The 17,930-nt window shown below is 39.5% G+C and overlaps 1 protein-coding gene across 18 annotated transcripts in view; it reads left to right on the top strand.

Annotated features, from left to right (window-relative positions):
- The window catches only part of UBAP2L (ubiquitin associated protein 2 like), a 44,843-nt gene that overhangs the window by 11,458 nt on the left and 15,455 nt on the right, over window positions 1-17,930 (top strand). For 9 of the 18 annotated variants that reach the window (XR_004973374.1, XM_036344239.1, XM_036344246.1 and 6 more), the window contains exons 5-16: window positions 100-301; window positions 675-770; window positions 1,177-1,222; window positions 2,115-2,227; window positions 4,392-4,451; window positions 6,730-6,782; window positions 8,369-8,454; window positions 11,383-11,554; window positions 14,809-15,007; window positions 15,637-15,914; window positions 16,392-16,564; window positions 17,586-17,775. Coding sequence is in view for 17 of the 18 variants with exons in the window: in XM_036344239.1 (XP_036200132.1) it covers window positions 100-301; window positions 675-770; window positions 1,177-1,222; window positions 2,115-2,227; window positions 4,392-4,451; window positions 6,730-6,782; window positions 8,369-8,454; window positions 11,383-11,554; window positions 14,809-15,007; window positions 15,637-15,914; window positions 16,392-16,564; window positions 17,586-17,775 (1,668 nt within the window). In the remaining variant the exon portion in view is untranslated. The remainder of the gene's footprint in view (window positions 1-99; window positions 302-674; window positions 771-1,176; window positions 1,223-2,114; window positions 2,228-4,391; window positions 4,452-6,729; window positions 6,783-8,368; window positions 8,455-11,382; window positions 11,555-14,808; window positions 15,008-15,636; window positions 15,915-16,391; window positions 16,565-17,585; window positions 17,776-17,930) is intronic. The other 9 variants (XM_036344244.1, XM_036344242.1, XM_036344238.1 and 6 more) reach the window with 3 other exon arrangements.

Below are 17,930 nucleotides of genomic sequence, written 5' to 3'. Positions count from 1 at the left end.
GCTCCGCCACTGAGACACAGCAGGAGGGCTGTTCCAGCTTTTATCTCTGGTTTCCTGGTAGCAATCCATTTGATTAGCTATGAATGCTCTGCCCTTTAGCATTCCTGGGAGATGGTCGGAAAGAAGAAAGGAGTCTCAGGACAGAAGGATGGTGGCCAAACGGAATCCAATGAGGAAGGCAAAGAAAATCGAGACCGGGACAGAGACTATAGTCGGCGACGTGGTGGGCCGCCAAGACGGGGAAGAGGCGCCAGCCGTGGACGAGAGTGTATGCATGGGGCTTTAACAAAACCAGCTGTGGGTCAGTAATGTCCAGATTTCAGGGTTGTCAAGGCCCTGCTAGGCCGGACCTAGTAACCATTATACTACTTTCTTAAAAATTTTCTTGCCATTATCTCTTCGGAGACCCTGGTGTCTCTTAACAGTAACCTTTCTAGCAGCAACCACCAGTTTGGCATTAAGTTATCCTGTAACTATTTGTAAAGTTTGTAAAGTCTCTGTTGTGGTTCATCACCATTCCCCTAGTAACCATCATGTTCCATCCTTCCAGCTCATTTTTTCTCTCGTTTTGGTCTTCCACCAGTGTATATACATACCATTTATATATTTACTTACATACCATTTATGTATATTCTGTTGATTCTGCTCTGGCCATCTTGTTTTGTTTTTCCCAGTTCGGGGTCAGGAAAATGGATTAGATGGCACCAAGAGTGGAGGGCCTTCTGGAAGAGGCACAGAGAGAGGCAGAAGAGGTCGTGGACGAGGCAGAGGTGATCATTACGGTGTGGGGAGGGCTGGACATTGGGGGACTCTTACTAGTTTTGTAGGGGTGTGCATTATTTCAAAACAAATTCACATAAAGTCTAGTTACCTTCATAGTTGAGATGTCATGCAAATTTTGGAGGTTGCTAAGTGGGCAATGAGAAGATGGATGTCATTTCCTCTAGTTTTATTGTTGATATTATTGTATTTGTTTGAGGACCCAGCAGTATGATCATCAAAGGAACAGTCTGTCAATAGTAATGATTATCCTACTGCTTTATATGAACTGATGCACTACAGAGTAAGAAAAAGCACATCTGATATTATTAACCACTTAATATTCTGAGTTGCCTCAGTTGGCAAATTAGTTTTGTTTAATTTCTACAACATTTCTGTCTTTTTCTCTTTCCTTAGGTGGTTCTGGTAGGCGGGGAGGAAGGTTTTCTGCTCAAGGAATGGGGTAAGTTTCCTTGATCCAATGTCAAAGTCTTTCGGGTGGCTAATATCCTGATGTCCTGTGTATAATAGTAGACAACCTTAACCAAAATGTAATAAAAAAGATGTCTAGACCAGTGGTCGGCAAACTGCAGCTCGCGAGCCATATGTGGCTCTTTGGCCCCTTGAGTGTAGCCACGAAGTTTCAATCACACTGTACGTGCGCGCCCGCGCGCCCGCACGTGGTATTTTGTGGAAGAGCCACACTCAAGGGGCCGCAGTTTGCCAACCACTGGTCTAGACTATTTAATCAGAAAGGTGTGTACTTAGGACTTATATTTTTATTGATTTCAGAGAGGAAGGAGGAGAGAGGGGGAGAGAGAGAGACATCAGTGATGAGAGAGAATCATCGATCGGCTGCCTCTTGCACGCCCCTTACTGGGGATGGAGCTCGCAGCCCAGGCATGTGCCCCTGACTGGAATCGAACCGGGGATCCTTCAGTTCATAGGCCAACGCTCTATCCACTGAGCAAATCAGCCAGGACAAGGCTTATTTTTTAAGGAAAAGCTTTTACCACCTGGATCATTATTTCTGTTTCACAGCTTAATTTGAATGCATATACCTACTATCTTCCCACAATCTTCATGTGAATTTTATTACAATTATTAGTGTCCTAACCCAAAATAGATAGTAGATATAAATTGAGATTATGCCATGAAATTTTAAGTAGGCTGATAGGTGAGGAAAAATTGACAGCATAGATTATAGAAAGGGGCCATGATTGATTTGTACTAAGAAAGGGACATTGAACATTCTGATTGCCCTCCTCTTTGAGTTAATTTTTTCTTGGTACTGCTTAGGTGTCGGAGATTCTTTTAAGCTTTTTTGTTGTTGTTCACCCCACCCCACCCCCCAGAACCTTTAACCCAGCTGATTATGCAGAACCAGCCAATACTGATGATAACTATGGCAATAATAGCGGCAGTACGTGGAACAACACTGGCCACTTCGAGCCAGATGATGGGACGAGTGAGTGACTGTTTTATTCGTTTCTTGTCTCTGGGAACCTAAGGAAATAATTGTTTTGAGGTTATAATTATGTAAAGTGGAGGAATAGTTTTTGGGTGCAGAGATAGGGGGAGAAAGGGAGAAAATCACAAATGAATTACTGTGTGTTCTCTTTACTTTGTGTCTGTATGCACATTATACAAACTTTCACCTGATCTTCATCAATATTTTACGAAACTGACATTTATCATCACCTTCCAGACGACGAAATTAGATTGAAAGAGGAGTGAAGAAATTTGCTAGTATTTGAACTCAGAATTATTTGATTCTACAAGCCCATGCTCTTTCCATTATGCCATACAGGTGCCATTAGCTCCAGTTGTTATTTCCTAGTACTTTTGTTAGGGTAACTAGCATTGCCTTGTGAAAAGATATCCAGAATTAATTAATCAAGCCACTACTTGTAGAGATGAAGAGGTTCCAGAATCAAAGCCCACTGTCAGTTTGTTTTCTCGTACGGAGGTAGGAGTATCTTTTTTCCTTTCAGTTTTGAGAAATCTCAATATCTGGGCATAAAGGAAATCTTGAGACTTTTTTGCTCGCTTTGTTGGACAGTCTTCTGGGTGTGGTAGAGTATTATAGGATTTTAATATGATTTTTTTTTTCTTTTGTTAGCTGACTTTGGTGCTTCTATCTGGGTAGGGTGTATATATTTAAGGATATGTTAGGCTTGTGGGCTACACCAAGATATATTTGAGAGTACAATACTTTTACTGCTTTAAATAAGCGCAGTCTCTGGGCTCCAGAGTACTTCTTATGACATCAGCTCCTTCTGTTTTCCTCTTCTAGAGGGGTATGAGTTAATAGTAAAGAAATAGGCTTTTTGACTTCTTATCCATTAGACTTGCCTTGCCCCTTTTTATTTTCAATTTTTTATTTTATTGATTGATTTTAGAGGGAAAAAAACATTTGTTGTTCCTTTTATTTATGCATTCATTGGTTGATTCTTATATGTGCCCTGATGGGGGATTGAACCCCCAACCTTGGAGTACTGAGATGATGCTCTAACCAACTGAGCTACCCGGCCAAGGCTCTATGCCTTGCCCCCATTTATTTAAATATATTTTTATTGATTTCAGAAAGGAAGGGAGAGGGAGAGAGATAGAAACATCAATGATGAGAGAGAATCATTGATCAGCTACCTCCTGCACACCCCACACTGCAACCTAGGCATATGCCCTGACTGGGAATCGAACTGTGACCTGGATCATAGGTCAATGCTCAACCACTAAGCCATGCTGGCTGGGTAACATTGCCCCTTTTTAAAGATCAATGATCTTTATCATTGTAGGGTCTTTGGCACAGCTTCTCATCTACTGTCCATAAGATGTTAGATATACCTCGGGTCCTGAATGTTACTTGCTTTTTGTTTACCAAGTTGTGTTATAAATTAATTTGGAATACAGCTTTTTAATTGATGGAGACTAATGTTGAGTTATTGGAAGGATAGACATCTTTGAATTCCCTTGACCATTTGGCTATGAAATGTCCTTTTCTGTTTTAACTTTCTGTACTTTGGAGGCATTAGAACTGCTCTTCATTCATCTCTTAATGGCTGGTAGCAGTCTGAATAACAAAAGTTACTGTTTTTGAGCTCTAAATTGTTCTTGGGTATTTGGCTTTTTATCATTGGCAGAAAAGATGATAGAAGTTAAGAGATTTTATTTTCAGTTGTGGATAAAAAATCAGGCATGGAGTCTCAGTCCTGGATTGCTAACTTTCGCTGTTCTCAACAAGGTTCTGGTTGGAAAAACTGGAGAAGGTTGAAGAAGTTTATGTTTATTTCTAATGAGTGGGAAAATAGCAGATTTGAGAGGCTAGAATCCGAAATCTGTGGTTTGTGTCGGAATGAAAAATTATGTGATGCTGCTGTCATGTTAGTGTGAAAAGTATTGGGTATAGCTTCATGCATTCTCATTATTGTTAATTTCATTACGAACTCACCTTCATGCATGATCTCTTTTTGTGTTTTTATGGTAGCACACTCAAATTCCTTTTTTAATTTAAAAAGAAATTTAAACCTACCCTTAAAATATCCACAGGTACTCTGGGAATTGTGTTTTTGGGGCAAATGTTCTCATTCACAAGCAAAATTTCACTGGTTGTTTTTTCTTTTTTGTTTCAGGACTTGATTTCATTGGGGTTGAGGGGTCAAATTATCCCCGAAAATTTGAGACTGCTCCTGGTATGATACATCCAGGCGCCTAACTGCCCCGGATATTTTATAGATTTTTATGAACTGAAATATCTGTGGATATGTCATTTTTCTGTCTTCCTGCTTTTTCTCTTTCTGCCTTTTTCTGCCATATTTTAAGCTCGTTTTTGCTTCTTGAAAATTTGGTTCATTTAATGACTATTTAACATTTACATTGACTGTGCTTTCTTTTGATGGAATGGAAACCCTAATCCGTTGTTCAGAGCATTTTCATTCTTTCTGTTCCTTAATGCTGCTTCAATATAGTCCTCTTCCTCAGTCATTTTTATACATTCTTTATAAGAAAATATCAATGAGGAATCTACATTCTTTTCTATCCTAGCTGTAGTTGCCAAAGTGCAAAAAAATAAAATCCTTTCATTGAGAGATTATCTCTCAGTAGTAGATAACTTCTCAGGTCATTTCCAACTCTAGGATTGTGTGTATGCGTTAACCCAGATCTTGGGGGCAGAGGGGGAGGCTCATTTAGCCATGGTGGGATGGATGTCAATGGGTAGGAAGAGTGGTATCACCAGAGAGGGAGAGGAAAATGTGGTTTATAATTTGTCTAAACTGAGATTGGACTGTAGTCTGATTCGGAGAACATTGTCATTAGTAAGTGGTTTGGAATTTCCCTGGTGCAATTTTAACTATTGTCCTAGGACAGGCATTGAACATATTTTTCTCTAGGAAATAGGATTTTTCATTATTAAATGTATTAAAGAATTTCAGATGGGTTTTATAGCTGCTATAATATTTCTCTTCAGTGACAATGGAATATCTGAATACCAGACTTTAATTTTTCTAAGAAGCTTTCTCCATTTGGATATAAATCTTTAAATTATTCAATATATCAATATATACTATTGTTCTAGAAAAGAAAATAAAGAGTGTTCTTGTCCCTTCTACAGATAGGTTTTTATTTCTTACTGTAGCCCTTTGGTCAAAGGGAAGGATACTGGTTCTCATTGAAACTTTCACCCATGTTCCTTAAGAAAGGGCAGTTCCCCTTTGCGAGCATATTGATTGCTATGGATCTCTCCTGTAAAAACTGAATCCCACCTTTGTCATTACCAACATGAGGAGTGTGCACATCTCTATTGTCTGCGCCATGAACTCGGCAGGTCAGATTTTCTGTATGATTAGGATTAGGAGAATAACTATTACACATACTTGATTTTTTATATACATATATTTTTTTTATTTTAGAGAGGAAAGGAGAGGGAGAAACATCAATGATGAAAGAGAACCATTGATCGGCTGCCTCCTGCATGCCCCCCACTGGGGATTGAGCCCTCAATCCGACCATGTGCCCCAACCAGGAATTGAACCTGGAACCCTTCAGACCATAGGTCTACACTCAATCCACTGAGCCAAACCAGCTAGGGCTCACATACTTGATTTTTAAGTTTTTTCCAGTATCTTCTGAAAAGAGCAGATCCATAGAGATTCCCTATAGTTAAGTCAGTAAGATTTAAAAACATCTGCTAAGTATGCATTATTTATTTTTTAATTAATATACTTTTATTGATTTAAGAGAAGAAGGGAGAGGGAGAGAGAGAGAGAAACAATAATGAGAGAGAATCATTGATTTTCTGCCTCCTGCACGCCCCACACTGGGGATCAAGCCTGCAACCCAGGCATATGCCCTGACCGGGAATCAAAGCGTGACCTCCTGGTTGGTTCATAGGTTGATGCTCAACCACTGAGCCATGCTGGCCAGGCTAAGTATGCATTTTTAAATACAGTTTCAATAGCAGATAATTGTCAGTGCTTTCCGTATTGATTTTACTCTTCCTTCTTCACTGCCCTTTCATTGTCACATGGGCAACCATTTGTGTTCTGTCATTGCCACCCATCTTTCTTTAGATTGGCTGCAGTATTACCTTATACCAGATAAGTAGGTGGAGTTATGTTCTGGTTTAAGTTGGCTACTGCCATTTCACTGAAGGTTGCGTTTCTTATGAGATTGCCTGGAGCATTGGGTTCGTTGGTGTCTTGCACTCTTGCATTTTCTTGCTCTCATCCTTTGCTGTATAGCCATGTAACAAAAACTGAAAGTAGCTGTGAAATCATAATCTTATTAAAACCCTGGTATTCTGAGGTATGCTTTTCTAAATAGTCCTTTCCTCCCCTTGAAGCCCAAGAGTCATTTCTGATTACTAAATTCTGGTTACACTTTTGGCTGCCAAAAATGTTAGTACATTAGTGATTTCTGTACATGCTGTGTGTTGGTACTTAAAAATCACTGTTTTTCCTTTATTCCCAGGCGCATGGAGGACCGCAACAGAAGAGTGGGGAACTGAAGATTGGAATGAAGATGTAGGTATTTCTAGGTCATTTTTCTTTAGTGCCTTCTATCCCTAAGTGGTGTTTAGGGATAGAAAATGGGTATGTTTCTACCCCTCAAAATTAATCCTTAAGATTCTGACCCAAAACTTTTACATCCAAAATAGTGTTCTGAGCCAGAACATTTCACATATGTTATATGAAGGAGACTGGGCATGAACAGGACTCTGTGGAACCAGACTATGGAAAGGGCAAGTGCACTTGTGTAAGTCCAAATATCTGATTGTTGGATTTATCCCAGGAAGAGATGGTGGTTGGGTAGAGCATTGGAAATGGAGTTAGGCAGGCAGTGCATTAACACCTGCTGGTGGCACATGACTCTACTTGGAACAATTTGCTATTTAGTTCACATTTGAGCATTGGTGTATGGTACTGTAATTGGCTTGGAGGTGGGTACAAAGGGAGAGTTAAAGTGCCAAGTCCTTAAGTCTATTATCTGTTTGGCTCTGGAACCCTTTTAAGTTACTTGAAGCCCAACTTTATAATTGAGAATTATATGTAGAATTGGTTATCTTCCAGCTTTCCAACTTGGAAATCTCATAGATGGGTGGCATAAGGTGGCACATAAACAAGCTGTATGAATTTGCTGAAGTAGTACCTCAGTAAAGGAATTTTGCTGATTCTTAGCACCTCAAGCTTTTGCTGTGAATTATAGTTATCAGTGATCATGAATGAATTTCCATTTTAACATTTTTAAATCTACTTATATTCATGTTCAGGCAAAACAACTTTTGTGTCAAGAGGAAATAATATGTCAAACTGTTTTGGTGGCTAGGCCGGTGGTTTTAAAATTTCAGGTGTTTCAACATCAGGGTGATTATTTTCTATTGTAGCTGAGCTAGACTGTGTTGTGAATATTTTCTAAAATTTGGCTTGTCTACTTAAGCAGCTTTCAGAGAATGATATATTTGGGGAAGTGGATTCCCTATTTTTAGAGGAGAGATTTTAATCAAAAGGTCAAAATAAAAGCAAATCAGCTTTTGAATAATTTGAAGAATTATTCCCAATAATTGCTTATCTGATTTTAGTGTCATAGTGGAGAGGCTAGGTATAATCAAGTCACTATTAAGGCAATAATTGCACATGGTTAAAATTATTCCTGAAAAGACCTTAGCTCACCAGCACTTGGGCCCTTACTACTCAAAAGCCAAGAATTAATTTTTAAAAAAATTGCTGTCTTCATCTAGGCTGTCATTTTCCTTTCTTTGAGAGGAGCAGTAGAAGATAAATTAATGGTTTAGGTAGAGGTGGGTGTGGGGAACTCTAATGGGAAAATATAAAGGTGTTTTCTCTGTTTTTCTGTCTAGCAAGTATATTCACCTTCCTCTGTTTAGTGTGCATATTATGTGTATATTTTTTGGTATCTTGATTCTCCTCTCTTGATAAAATCCTTGAGCATGGATAGAAGGGGCTTCAAAGTTGATCCATTCAGGATTCTTGACAGTAGTTTCCCCTTCAAAGGGTTTTCCATTTTTCTTGATGAAATGAATTCCCCTTATGCCAGGATTCTGACTATAACCTACCTAACACCAGGAGTAACTAATTTCTCTGTTTTCCAGCTTTCTGAGACCAAGATCTTCACTGCCTCTAATGTGTCTTCAGTGCCTCTGCCTGCAGAGAATGTGACAATCACTGCTGGTCAGAGGCAAGTGTGGTAAAATTCAGTATCTTTTCCCCAAGGGATCTGCTGAGATAGCTATAAGGAAGAGTGGCACTGGGCCTTTACAGGGTGTTGGTAATAATGATAACCAAATCAGATTAGATTCTCTTTAGTTGATTGATAGATTTGTAAGTTGATAGTTTACTGACTGGAAGTCTATATATTACAATTTTAAAATTGATTCTTCCCCCAAAGTGGCCATTTAATCACATAGGTAAGCATCACAGGCATTGATTAAAACTTAGCATGATGGCCTGCCCTATGTGACTTAGTGGTTGAGTATTGACCGAGGAACCAAGAGGTTACGGTTCGATTCTAGGTGTGGGCATATGCCTGGTTTTGGGCTCAGTTTAAGAGGCAGCCAATCAAAGATGTTTCTCTCTCATTGATGTTTCTTTCTCTCTATCCCTCTCCCTACCTCTCTCTAAAAATCAATACCGAAGGGTCCCGGGTTCGATTCCAGTCAAGGGCATGTACCCCGGTTGCAGGCTCCTCTTTGGCCGGGGCCCTGGTCAGGGTGCATATAGGAGGCAACCAATCAATGTGTTTCTCTTACATCGATGTTTCTGTCTTTTCCTCTCTCTTTCACTTTCTCTAAAATGTCAATGGAAAAATATCCTTGGATGAGAATTAAAAAATAACAACAAATAAATATAAATATCAACAAAAAGATACTTTCCCTTACCGGTTTGGCTCAGTGGTAGAGCGTCGGCCTGCGGACTGAAGGGTCCCAGGTTCAATTGCGGTCAAGGGCATGTTGTACCTTGGTTGCGGGCACATCCCCAGTCGGGGGTGTGTAGGAGGCAGCTGATCGATGTTTCTCTCTCATCAATGTTTCTAATTCTCTATCCCTTTCCCTTCCTCTCTGTAAAAAAAAAATCAATAAAATATATATTTTTAAAAAAGACATATTTTAAAAAGAAAATTAGAATTCCTGGTTTGAATGAACAAACGGCAACAATTCCTGCAAATGAATCCATTAATAATGCCACCTTTGTGGAAGTGGATTGTGCCTGGTAGGATTTACCCTAAAAAACTGAGCCCGAAGTTGTAACCTGTTATTACCAGCAAAAACAAAAAACAAAACAAAAAAATTAAAACCAAAAAGGATCAATGAAAAAAATAAAATAAAAAAGAAACTTAGCATGATATAATTTGTCTTTGAAACATTTCCAAAAGAGGAACTATTTTCATTTATTTTTGAATTTGCAGAACTGTTCAGTAACTTGTTCTTTTGATTTATAATTATGATCTTGGTTGACTGTGAGTCCACTGAATATAATGATCATCTTTTCCCCTAGGATTTGACTAATGAAGTTTTTAGAACTTGAACCTAGGCATTGGGGTCAGTAGGAAGGATACACTCACCATGGAATGTTTTTATCCCCAGAGAGCCTCCTGGATTATTTCTAGACCTGAGTATGATAGCTGCTGTCTCAGACGATCCTGAAGAGAAGTGTGATAGGAATGGGCTGTTAGGGGTGTCATTATTAGTGGTAATGCGTATTTTTTTCTGACACCAATATCTGATTTTTCCGCACCCATTCTTCATTTCTCAGACACCAATTAGGTGTTCACCAATTCTGACATTATCTAGAATTAGCACAGACCCTAGTTAATGGCTTAGTCCCACAAGACTGCCCTTGCTTCAGAGGTCAGCTACAAATGGGTACCCAGACTACATACATTTCTTCCATGCTGACCACATATTTGGGGGTATTCGCTCCTCAGGTTCAACAATTTGCTAGAATGACTCATAGTACTTAGGAAAGAGATTTTCTTGCCATTACTGGTTTATTATAATCAGTATTCAGAAACAGCCAAGTGGAAGAGATGCATAGGGCCAGGTGTGGGGAGTGGGGTACAGAGCTTTTATGCCTCCTCTGATTGTGCTGCCCTCCCAGCACATTGATGTGTTCACCTACCCAGAGCTCACTGTATCTCATTGTTCAAGAGTTTTTGTTAGTTTCATTATATAGGCATGGTTGATGAAGTCATTGTGATTGAGTGTAATGTACAGCTCTCTTCCCTCCCTAAATGGCTGGAGTATAGTAGGACTAAAAGTTCTAACCCTCTAATCACATTATTTGTGTTTGGTTACCAGATCCTGTTTTGAAGTTCTGAGGGAGGCTCCACCTTGAGTAACCTCATGGTTGAAAGGGTCTTCTTTCAAAAGACCACTCTATCACACAGGAAATTTTAAGGGTTTTAGGAGCTCTGCCATGAACTGGGGCCAAAGCACAAACATATATTTTTATTATGCCATAGATAATTTGAAATTTTATAAAAGTTGGGAAAATTCCCCCAATTTTTCTTGTTCCAAAGCCACTTGAAGATGTGGGCATTCTAGTATCTAGCTTTACATATTAAATATTGGTAATGGCAGGTATTCTGTATTTTAAAATCATGGGTAAAAATTAGTAAATTTTGTCTTGGCCGGTGTGGCTTGGTTGAGCATTGTCCCATGTACCAAAAAGTCGCCGGTTCAATTCCTGGTTAGGTCACATACTCAGGATGGGGGTTCCATCCCCAGTCAGGGTGTGTGCAGGAGTCAGCCAATTGATGTTTCTTGTTCTTCCCCTCTCCCTCTAAAATTTAACTTTAAAAAAATTAGTAAATTTTGGCCCAATTATCGAGCTGCTGTATTAAAACTAACATTTGATACTTCATTAAATTAACTTCACTGAAAAAAACATATATTTAAGTAATAATATGCTTAGCAATATCATTAGAACATGGCTAGATACTATAGTGGCTCTTTTTATCAATTACTTTTGGTAAATTAAACATTTCAGTCAGGACTTTTTGTTTTGGGGGGTGACTTCATGTTAATCTAACCATAATCTGATTCTGGTGTTGGGGATGTTAGAATATTCAGTCTTACTCATTAAGATCCTCTCTCCTCTCCACTAGAATTGACCTTGCTGTCCTGTTGGGGAAGACACCATCTTCAATGGAGAATGATTCATCTAATCTGGATCCATCTCAGGCTCCTTCTCTTGCCCAGCCTCTGGTGTTCAGTAACTCGAAGCAGAATACCATATCACAGCCTGCTTCAGGGAACACATTTTCTCATCACAGTGTGGTAAGTAGGAAACATGGTGTATTTTAATCCAACTTTCCTGCCAAACCCTACCCTGGCATACAGTCATTCCTTCAGTGACAGAAGTTTGAGGCAGGGTAAAGCATCCTCTTTTGTCCTCTTAAGCAGCCCTAGGTGTAGAGATGTTGAGTTGGGTAGTTAGGGGTAGCTCTAAGGAGAGGAGTTAGCTTCAGACATACTGAACCTTATAATAATGAGTTAACATAATTTATTTAATACTCACTGTGCTGAACATCGTTGGCTATTCTTGAAGAGAGAAAATCAATGGCATCAACAAATTTTAATCCTTTTGCAGTAGGGAGTTGTAGCAGTCCCCTATTTTTTGGTAGAGCAGAATTGCCATGTATATTTATGTAAACCAGACATCTCTGGACTAGGTTTCCAAAAACTTGTGTTTTTCTGAATCTGCCCACTTTTCGCTGTTTCTCCCTATCTCTGTAAGTGGCAATAAGAGTGCTTGCTCTGCAGATGATGTATTATGGAATTATACACGTGAAACCTATATAATTTCATTAGCCACTATAACCCTAGTACACTTAATTAAAAAATTTTTAAGCTTTATTTTTATTGTTGACACTATCATAGATGTCCTCATTTCCCCCCACTTTGCCCACCCTCAACCAGTCCCTCTCCCAAAAAATGTTTTGAAGTGCTTGCTCGGCCTATCTTTTAGGGCTTTAGGAAGATAATGGATAAGGTACAAATATGGTGGCAATGGTTTTATTTCTTAACCTAGAACACTTGTGGCACGGGACTTGTTGATTCAGAACATTTTAAATATTCAAGGTCATTAACTATGGCAAAGGAATCATTTGATGCAAGAACCAATTTTCTTATAGTCAGTAAATGTTAAGTACTGCTTTTTCTTTTTCTCCTGTCTTTATTTTTTGGTGGAGGGATGCTATAGGATTAAACAGGTAAAAGACGGTGTGTATGTATAATAGTTTTATTTTTCCAATAGTAGGGTTATAATAATTATTTTATCTAGAAAATTGCTGAGCTAGCTTCTAATCCAGAATTCTGTCAGTTTTTAACTGTTGTCTTAAAGTTATTTTTTTGGCTAATAATAGTTTGGTGGTTGATATTCTGCCATAGATGAAAGGTGACAGGTGAGAAAAGGTAGGAGAGAGGTAAAAGAGAGAGGAATATGAGATTAAAAAGATAAAGAAGAGAGCAAAAAAATAGGACAAAGTTGTACGAAGGTGAAACAGATCAGGAAATAACTACCAACCTCTAAAAGATAGGACTGGAAAATGTTAAGCGCTCTGTATCTCTTAAATTGCCTTTTTAAAGTTTTCAACATTTTCACTAACCCTAACATTTTATTTAATGTGTCATGTGATATGTTAAACTAAACATAAATGTTATTCTGTTTTTTTTCTCATCACCTGTATTAATCACTGTGCTATTTAATGTTTCTTTTCCATTGAGAATAAACAGAGGTTTGATTTCCCTTAACATTTAAGATGTGAATAATACAGAAGCCCCTATTAATTACCATGTACAATATGTGGAGATTCGTAATTTTCGGTCTTTAATATGTTTTGCGCTTGTAGAATATTTGGTAATCATTGCTGTGTGAGATCATCTCTGCCACAATCCCATACTTTGAACTAGACTTCTGATTTTTTTAAAAAATAGATTTTATTGATTTTTTTTACAGAGAGGAAGAGAGAGGAATAGAGAGTTAGAAACATCGATGAGAGAGAAACATCGATCAGCTGCCTCCTGCACACCCCCTACTGGGGTTGTGCCCGCAACGAAGGTACATGCCCTTGACCGGAATCGAACCTGGGATCCTTCAGTCCGCAGGCCGATGCTCTATCCACTGAGCCAAACTGGTTAGGGCAAGACTTCTGATTTTTTTGTTTGTATAATTGACTGAAGTGGGGAAAATGTCTTCCCTTGAGTTGGACAGACTGGTTCTGTATAAGAAAGCGTTGCTCAATCATGATGATGATGATATGGTTAAATAAGAATTTAAGGAAAATGAGATTAAATCTCCTTGGAGGATTCCTGGAATAGTTAAGGTCACATGGTTCATATTCTGGACCAGGCTGATAGTTTTACTTGGTGTAGCAGGCAATGGGGAGAATCTCCCAAAAGCATACGAGTAAATTTTGCTTTGTTGTCATGATTACCTCATACTTGGATACACAGAAAACAGTCAAATCATACTGACTCATTGATTGTCTAGTGCTGAATGTAGGATTGCCCCTAAAATTGTCTTTGCTTCGATGCTAGCTATTAGCAGCACTGAGATGAGAGTCTAATTATTTGTTTTGTTCCTTTTTTTTAAATCCTCACCTGAGGACTACTTAGAAGAAGGGGGGCGGGGCGAGGAACAAACAGTGATGTGAGAGAGAAACATCAACGATTGGTTGCCTTCCGTACATTCCCGACTGGGGATCGAACCTGCAACCCAGGTATGTGCCCTGACCTGGAATCAAATTGGCAATCCTTCGGCGCACAGGATATTGCTCAACCAACTGAACCACTCTGGTTGGACTGTTTTTGTTCCTTTTGAGCTGTGTAGTGGAAAGGGCAAGGAAACTTTTAAACTTTGAAAGGGGAAAAATATCCTCTAATCATTAGAGCTTTATCCCTGAGATGGAGGGAGGAGGAGGAGGAAGTGCTGATAAAAGTATAAATTTTAATAGCTCTCATTTCTGTTGAGTATTTACTGTGTTCTATGCACACATTAAATGCTGTACATACATTATTTGTTTAATCCTTCTACAACTTTATGAGGAACTACTTTTTTTTTTAAATATATTTTACTGATTTTTTACAGAGAGGGAAGGAGAGAGATAGAGTTAGAAACACCGATGAGAGAAACATCGACCAGCTGCCTCCTGCACATCTCCTACTGGGGATGTGCCCGCAACCAAGATACATGCCCTTGACCGGAATTGAACCCGGGACCTTTCAGTCCTCAGGCCGACACTCTGTCCACTGAGCCAAACCGGTCCCGGCATGAGAAACTACTTTTATTTCTATTTTCAGATGAGGAAAATGAGGTGCAGAAAAATTACTTTTCCATGGTTATATAACTGGGATTTGAATCTAGATAGTCTGAGTCCAGAGCTTGTGTTCTAATGGACTGTGCTGTGTGCTCAGTGTGGTGACAATCTTTACTTGTCCCATTTATACTGGCGCTCACCCTGGATAAGTGTCTTTTTGAGTAGCTGAACAAGGTGGTTGCCTGTTTCTCTAATCTCTGTGTTGATTTACAGGTGAGCATGTTAGGGAAAGGATTTGGTGATGTCAGTGAAACTAAAAGTGGCAGCACCACAGGCTCCCAGTTCTTGGAGCAATTCAAGACTGCTCAGGCCCTGGCTCAGTTGGCAGCTCAGCATTCTCAATCTGGAACCACCACCACCTCCTCTTGGGACATGGGCTCCACCACACAGTCCCCATCGCTGGTGCAGTATGGTGAGAAAAATGGAAAGTGGATTGAATTCTTTCAGCATTGGAGCATTACTGTCAAGCGGCTGGCAGGAGTAGGGGGTGGAGAATATGTCCTGAAGTGAGGAAAAGGGCTGCCAACTGACTAGTTTCCCACACTGATTTCCCTTAGTGAGCTGGGCTGACTTCAGAAAGCTGGGGAATAATAAAAAGTCTATAATAAAAGGCTATAAATTCTTTCATTAAATTTAGCTTTATACATATTTGTAGTCTTGTGTTGACCTGGGGATTTTTTGGAATTCCCTCAATTTACCTTTTAGTGTTTGAAAACAGCATATTCCCTTTGGAAAGGTTCATGGACTTGTCCATTTTATGACTTTATACTCTAAACATGGACAGTTCCTAGATTCCTGTCTTACACAGGCAGGGTAATAGTGTTGATTCAATTAGGTCCCTAGGCTCTACATCAGGACAAATGTGATCCAGTGATCCAGTGATTGTTATCTACAGACATGAGATAATGCCTTAAAAGAGGACCTGTTTATATGAGTTTCTGATCCTGAAGGCCTGGTTCCTGGCTCTAGAGCAGGATAATAGCATTTTCTTGAGATTCACCTGTATCTCTGGCCTTATACATACTGGGTTTACTCATGCAGATTTGAAGAACCCAAATGATTCAACAGTGCACAGCCCCTTTACAAAGCGCCAGGCTTTTACCCCATCTTCAACCATGATGGAGGTGTTCCTTCAGGAGAAGCCACCCGCAGTGGCTACCTCCACAGCTGCACCTCCACCCCCCTCTTCTCCTCTGCCAAGCAAATCCACCTCGGCTCCACAAATGTCTCCTGGGTCTTCAGACAACCAATCCTCCAGCCCTCAGCCGGCTCAGCAAAAACTGAAACAGCAGAAGAAAAAAGCCTCCTTGACTTCTAAGGTACTTGAAATTTTAGATATATATTACCCTAGGGCAGCGGTTCTCAACCTGTGGGCTGTGACTCCTTTGGGGGTCAAACGACCCTTTCACAGGGGTCGCCTAAGACCATCGGAAAACACATATATAATTACATATTGTTCTTGTGATTAATCACTATGCTTTAATTATGTTCAATTTGTAACAATGAAAATACATCCTGCATATCAGATAGTTACATGACGATTCATAACAGTAGCAAAATTACAGTTATGAAGTAGCAACGAAAATAATTTTATGGTTGGGGGTTACCACAACATGAGGAACTGTGTTAAAGGGTCGCAGCATTAGGAAGGTTGGGAACCACTGCCCTAGGGCGAGAGGGTGTATGACTTCGGAATTGAGATTGTAAGAGTATAGTTTGGGAAATTGAAGCACGAGGTTTTTTTTTTATTAGTCTTGGTAAGGTTACAATAAGCCATTATTTTCTCTTCTCTACAGATTCCTGCTCTGGCTGTGGAGATGCCTGGCTCAGCAGATATCTCAGGGCTAAACCTACAGTTTGGGGCATTGCAGTTTGGGTCAGAGCCTGTCCTTTCTGATTATGAGTCCACTCCAACCACGAGCGCCTCTTCAAGCCAGGCTCCAAATAGCCTCTATACCAGCACGGCCAGGTAGAGGAAACGCCAGTCATGAGGCTTCTTTTATTAGGTTTTTAACCACTTTTTCTAAGTCTCTTGCTGATTGTTCGAACTCTGGGGATGACAAGACTCGGACTGAGTGAGAAAATAGTAGCCACTTTTAAAGAGTAGCACTTTAAAATATCATTACTAGGATCATCTGTAACTCTAAACAGAGGGAAACATACGCTTGAGTACTTCTAGAACGGTCAGACACAGTTCTTACAGATGTGTACCGTGCCTCTAATGGCAAGTACCTTGGCATCTGCCACAGCTAAAAATGCCTTTGACACTTTTAGCCCTTTGGTGTGGGACTTAGGCCTATGGAGAGTATAACTTTGAACCCCTAAGAAGGGGGTAGCATTGATATGTTATACAGATTAAAAGGACCCTTTCCAATAAAAACTTTCCTACCTCCTCTGATACTTCAGGGAGGGCCATCTTAAGCAATAGAAAATCCTGGAGGAATTTTAGGGGACTGAGCTGCTTTTCTCAATCTTTAAAATTAAAAAAAAAAAAAAAAAGTTTGGCCCTAGCCTAGATATATTGAAGCATATGCCATTAATGCATGAGAATATTTCAAAAGTTTCTTTCAGAAAGTTCTGTCAGTAACCTTATATTTAATGGGGTTTTTGAAAGAGCCAAGGGCTCAGAATTACTTAAAATGCATATGAGCAAAAGATAATGCTCTCATGCTAGCGTTCATGCTATGATGAAGGGACCAAGAGTAGTGTATCCTTTCTACTGACCTTTAGCCTCTTTTTCTTATAACAGCAGAATATAGGGGAGACAAGAAATGTTTTAAACTCCATTCTTAATTCAAATACTTAGCTCTGTAGCATATGTAAATGCATTCAGTTGTCAGGAGAAAATGGTGGTGGTTTCTTTTATTTGTTGCTGGAAATTTTCCTTTTGATTGAAATCAACTTTAGTAGTCAATCTCCACTGTTTCCTTAGTATCAATCAATCTGCTTTATTTAATTTCTCTGATAGATTCCTTCTTTATTACCCACAGTGAATCTTCATCTACAATTTCATCTAATCAGAGTCAGGAGTCCGGTTATCAGAGTGGCCCAATTCAGTCAACAACCTATACCTCCCAAAACAATGCTCAGGGCCCTCTGTATGAACAGAGATCCACGCAGACTCGGCGGTACCCCAGCTCCATCTCTTCATCACCCCAAAAGGACCTGACTCAGGCAAAGGTAGTGTCTTCATGAGCCCCTGGCATTGATTAAAAGAATAGTGGACAGGGGCCTATTAATATTAGCGTTTTGTTTCTTGACAAATAGTGCAAAGACACCTCAGAAGTGCTGATTGAGAAGCTAATAAAAGTACATTTCTGTGGTTGGTGAAATAA

This window comes from Myotis myotis, unplaced genomic scaffold, assembly GCF_014108235.1.
Source record: "Myotis myotis isolate mMyoMyo1 unplaced genomic scaffold, mMyoMyo1.p scaffold_m19_p_18, whole genome shotgun sequence".
Lineage (NCBI taxonomy): Eukaryota > Metazoa > Chordata > Mammalia > Chiroptera > Vespertilionidae > Myotis > Myotis myotis.
The sequence above is the reverse complement of the archived record's forward strand: the minus strand, read 5'-3'. Positions and strand labels throughout refer to the sequence as shown.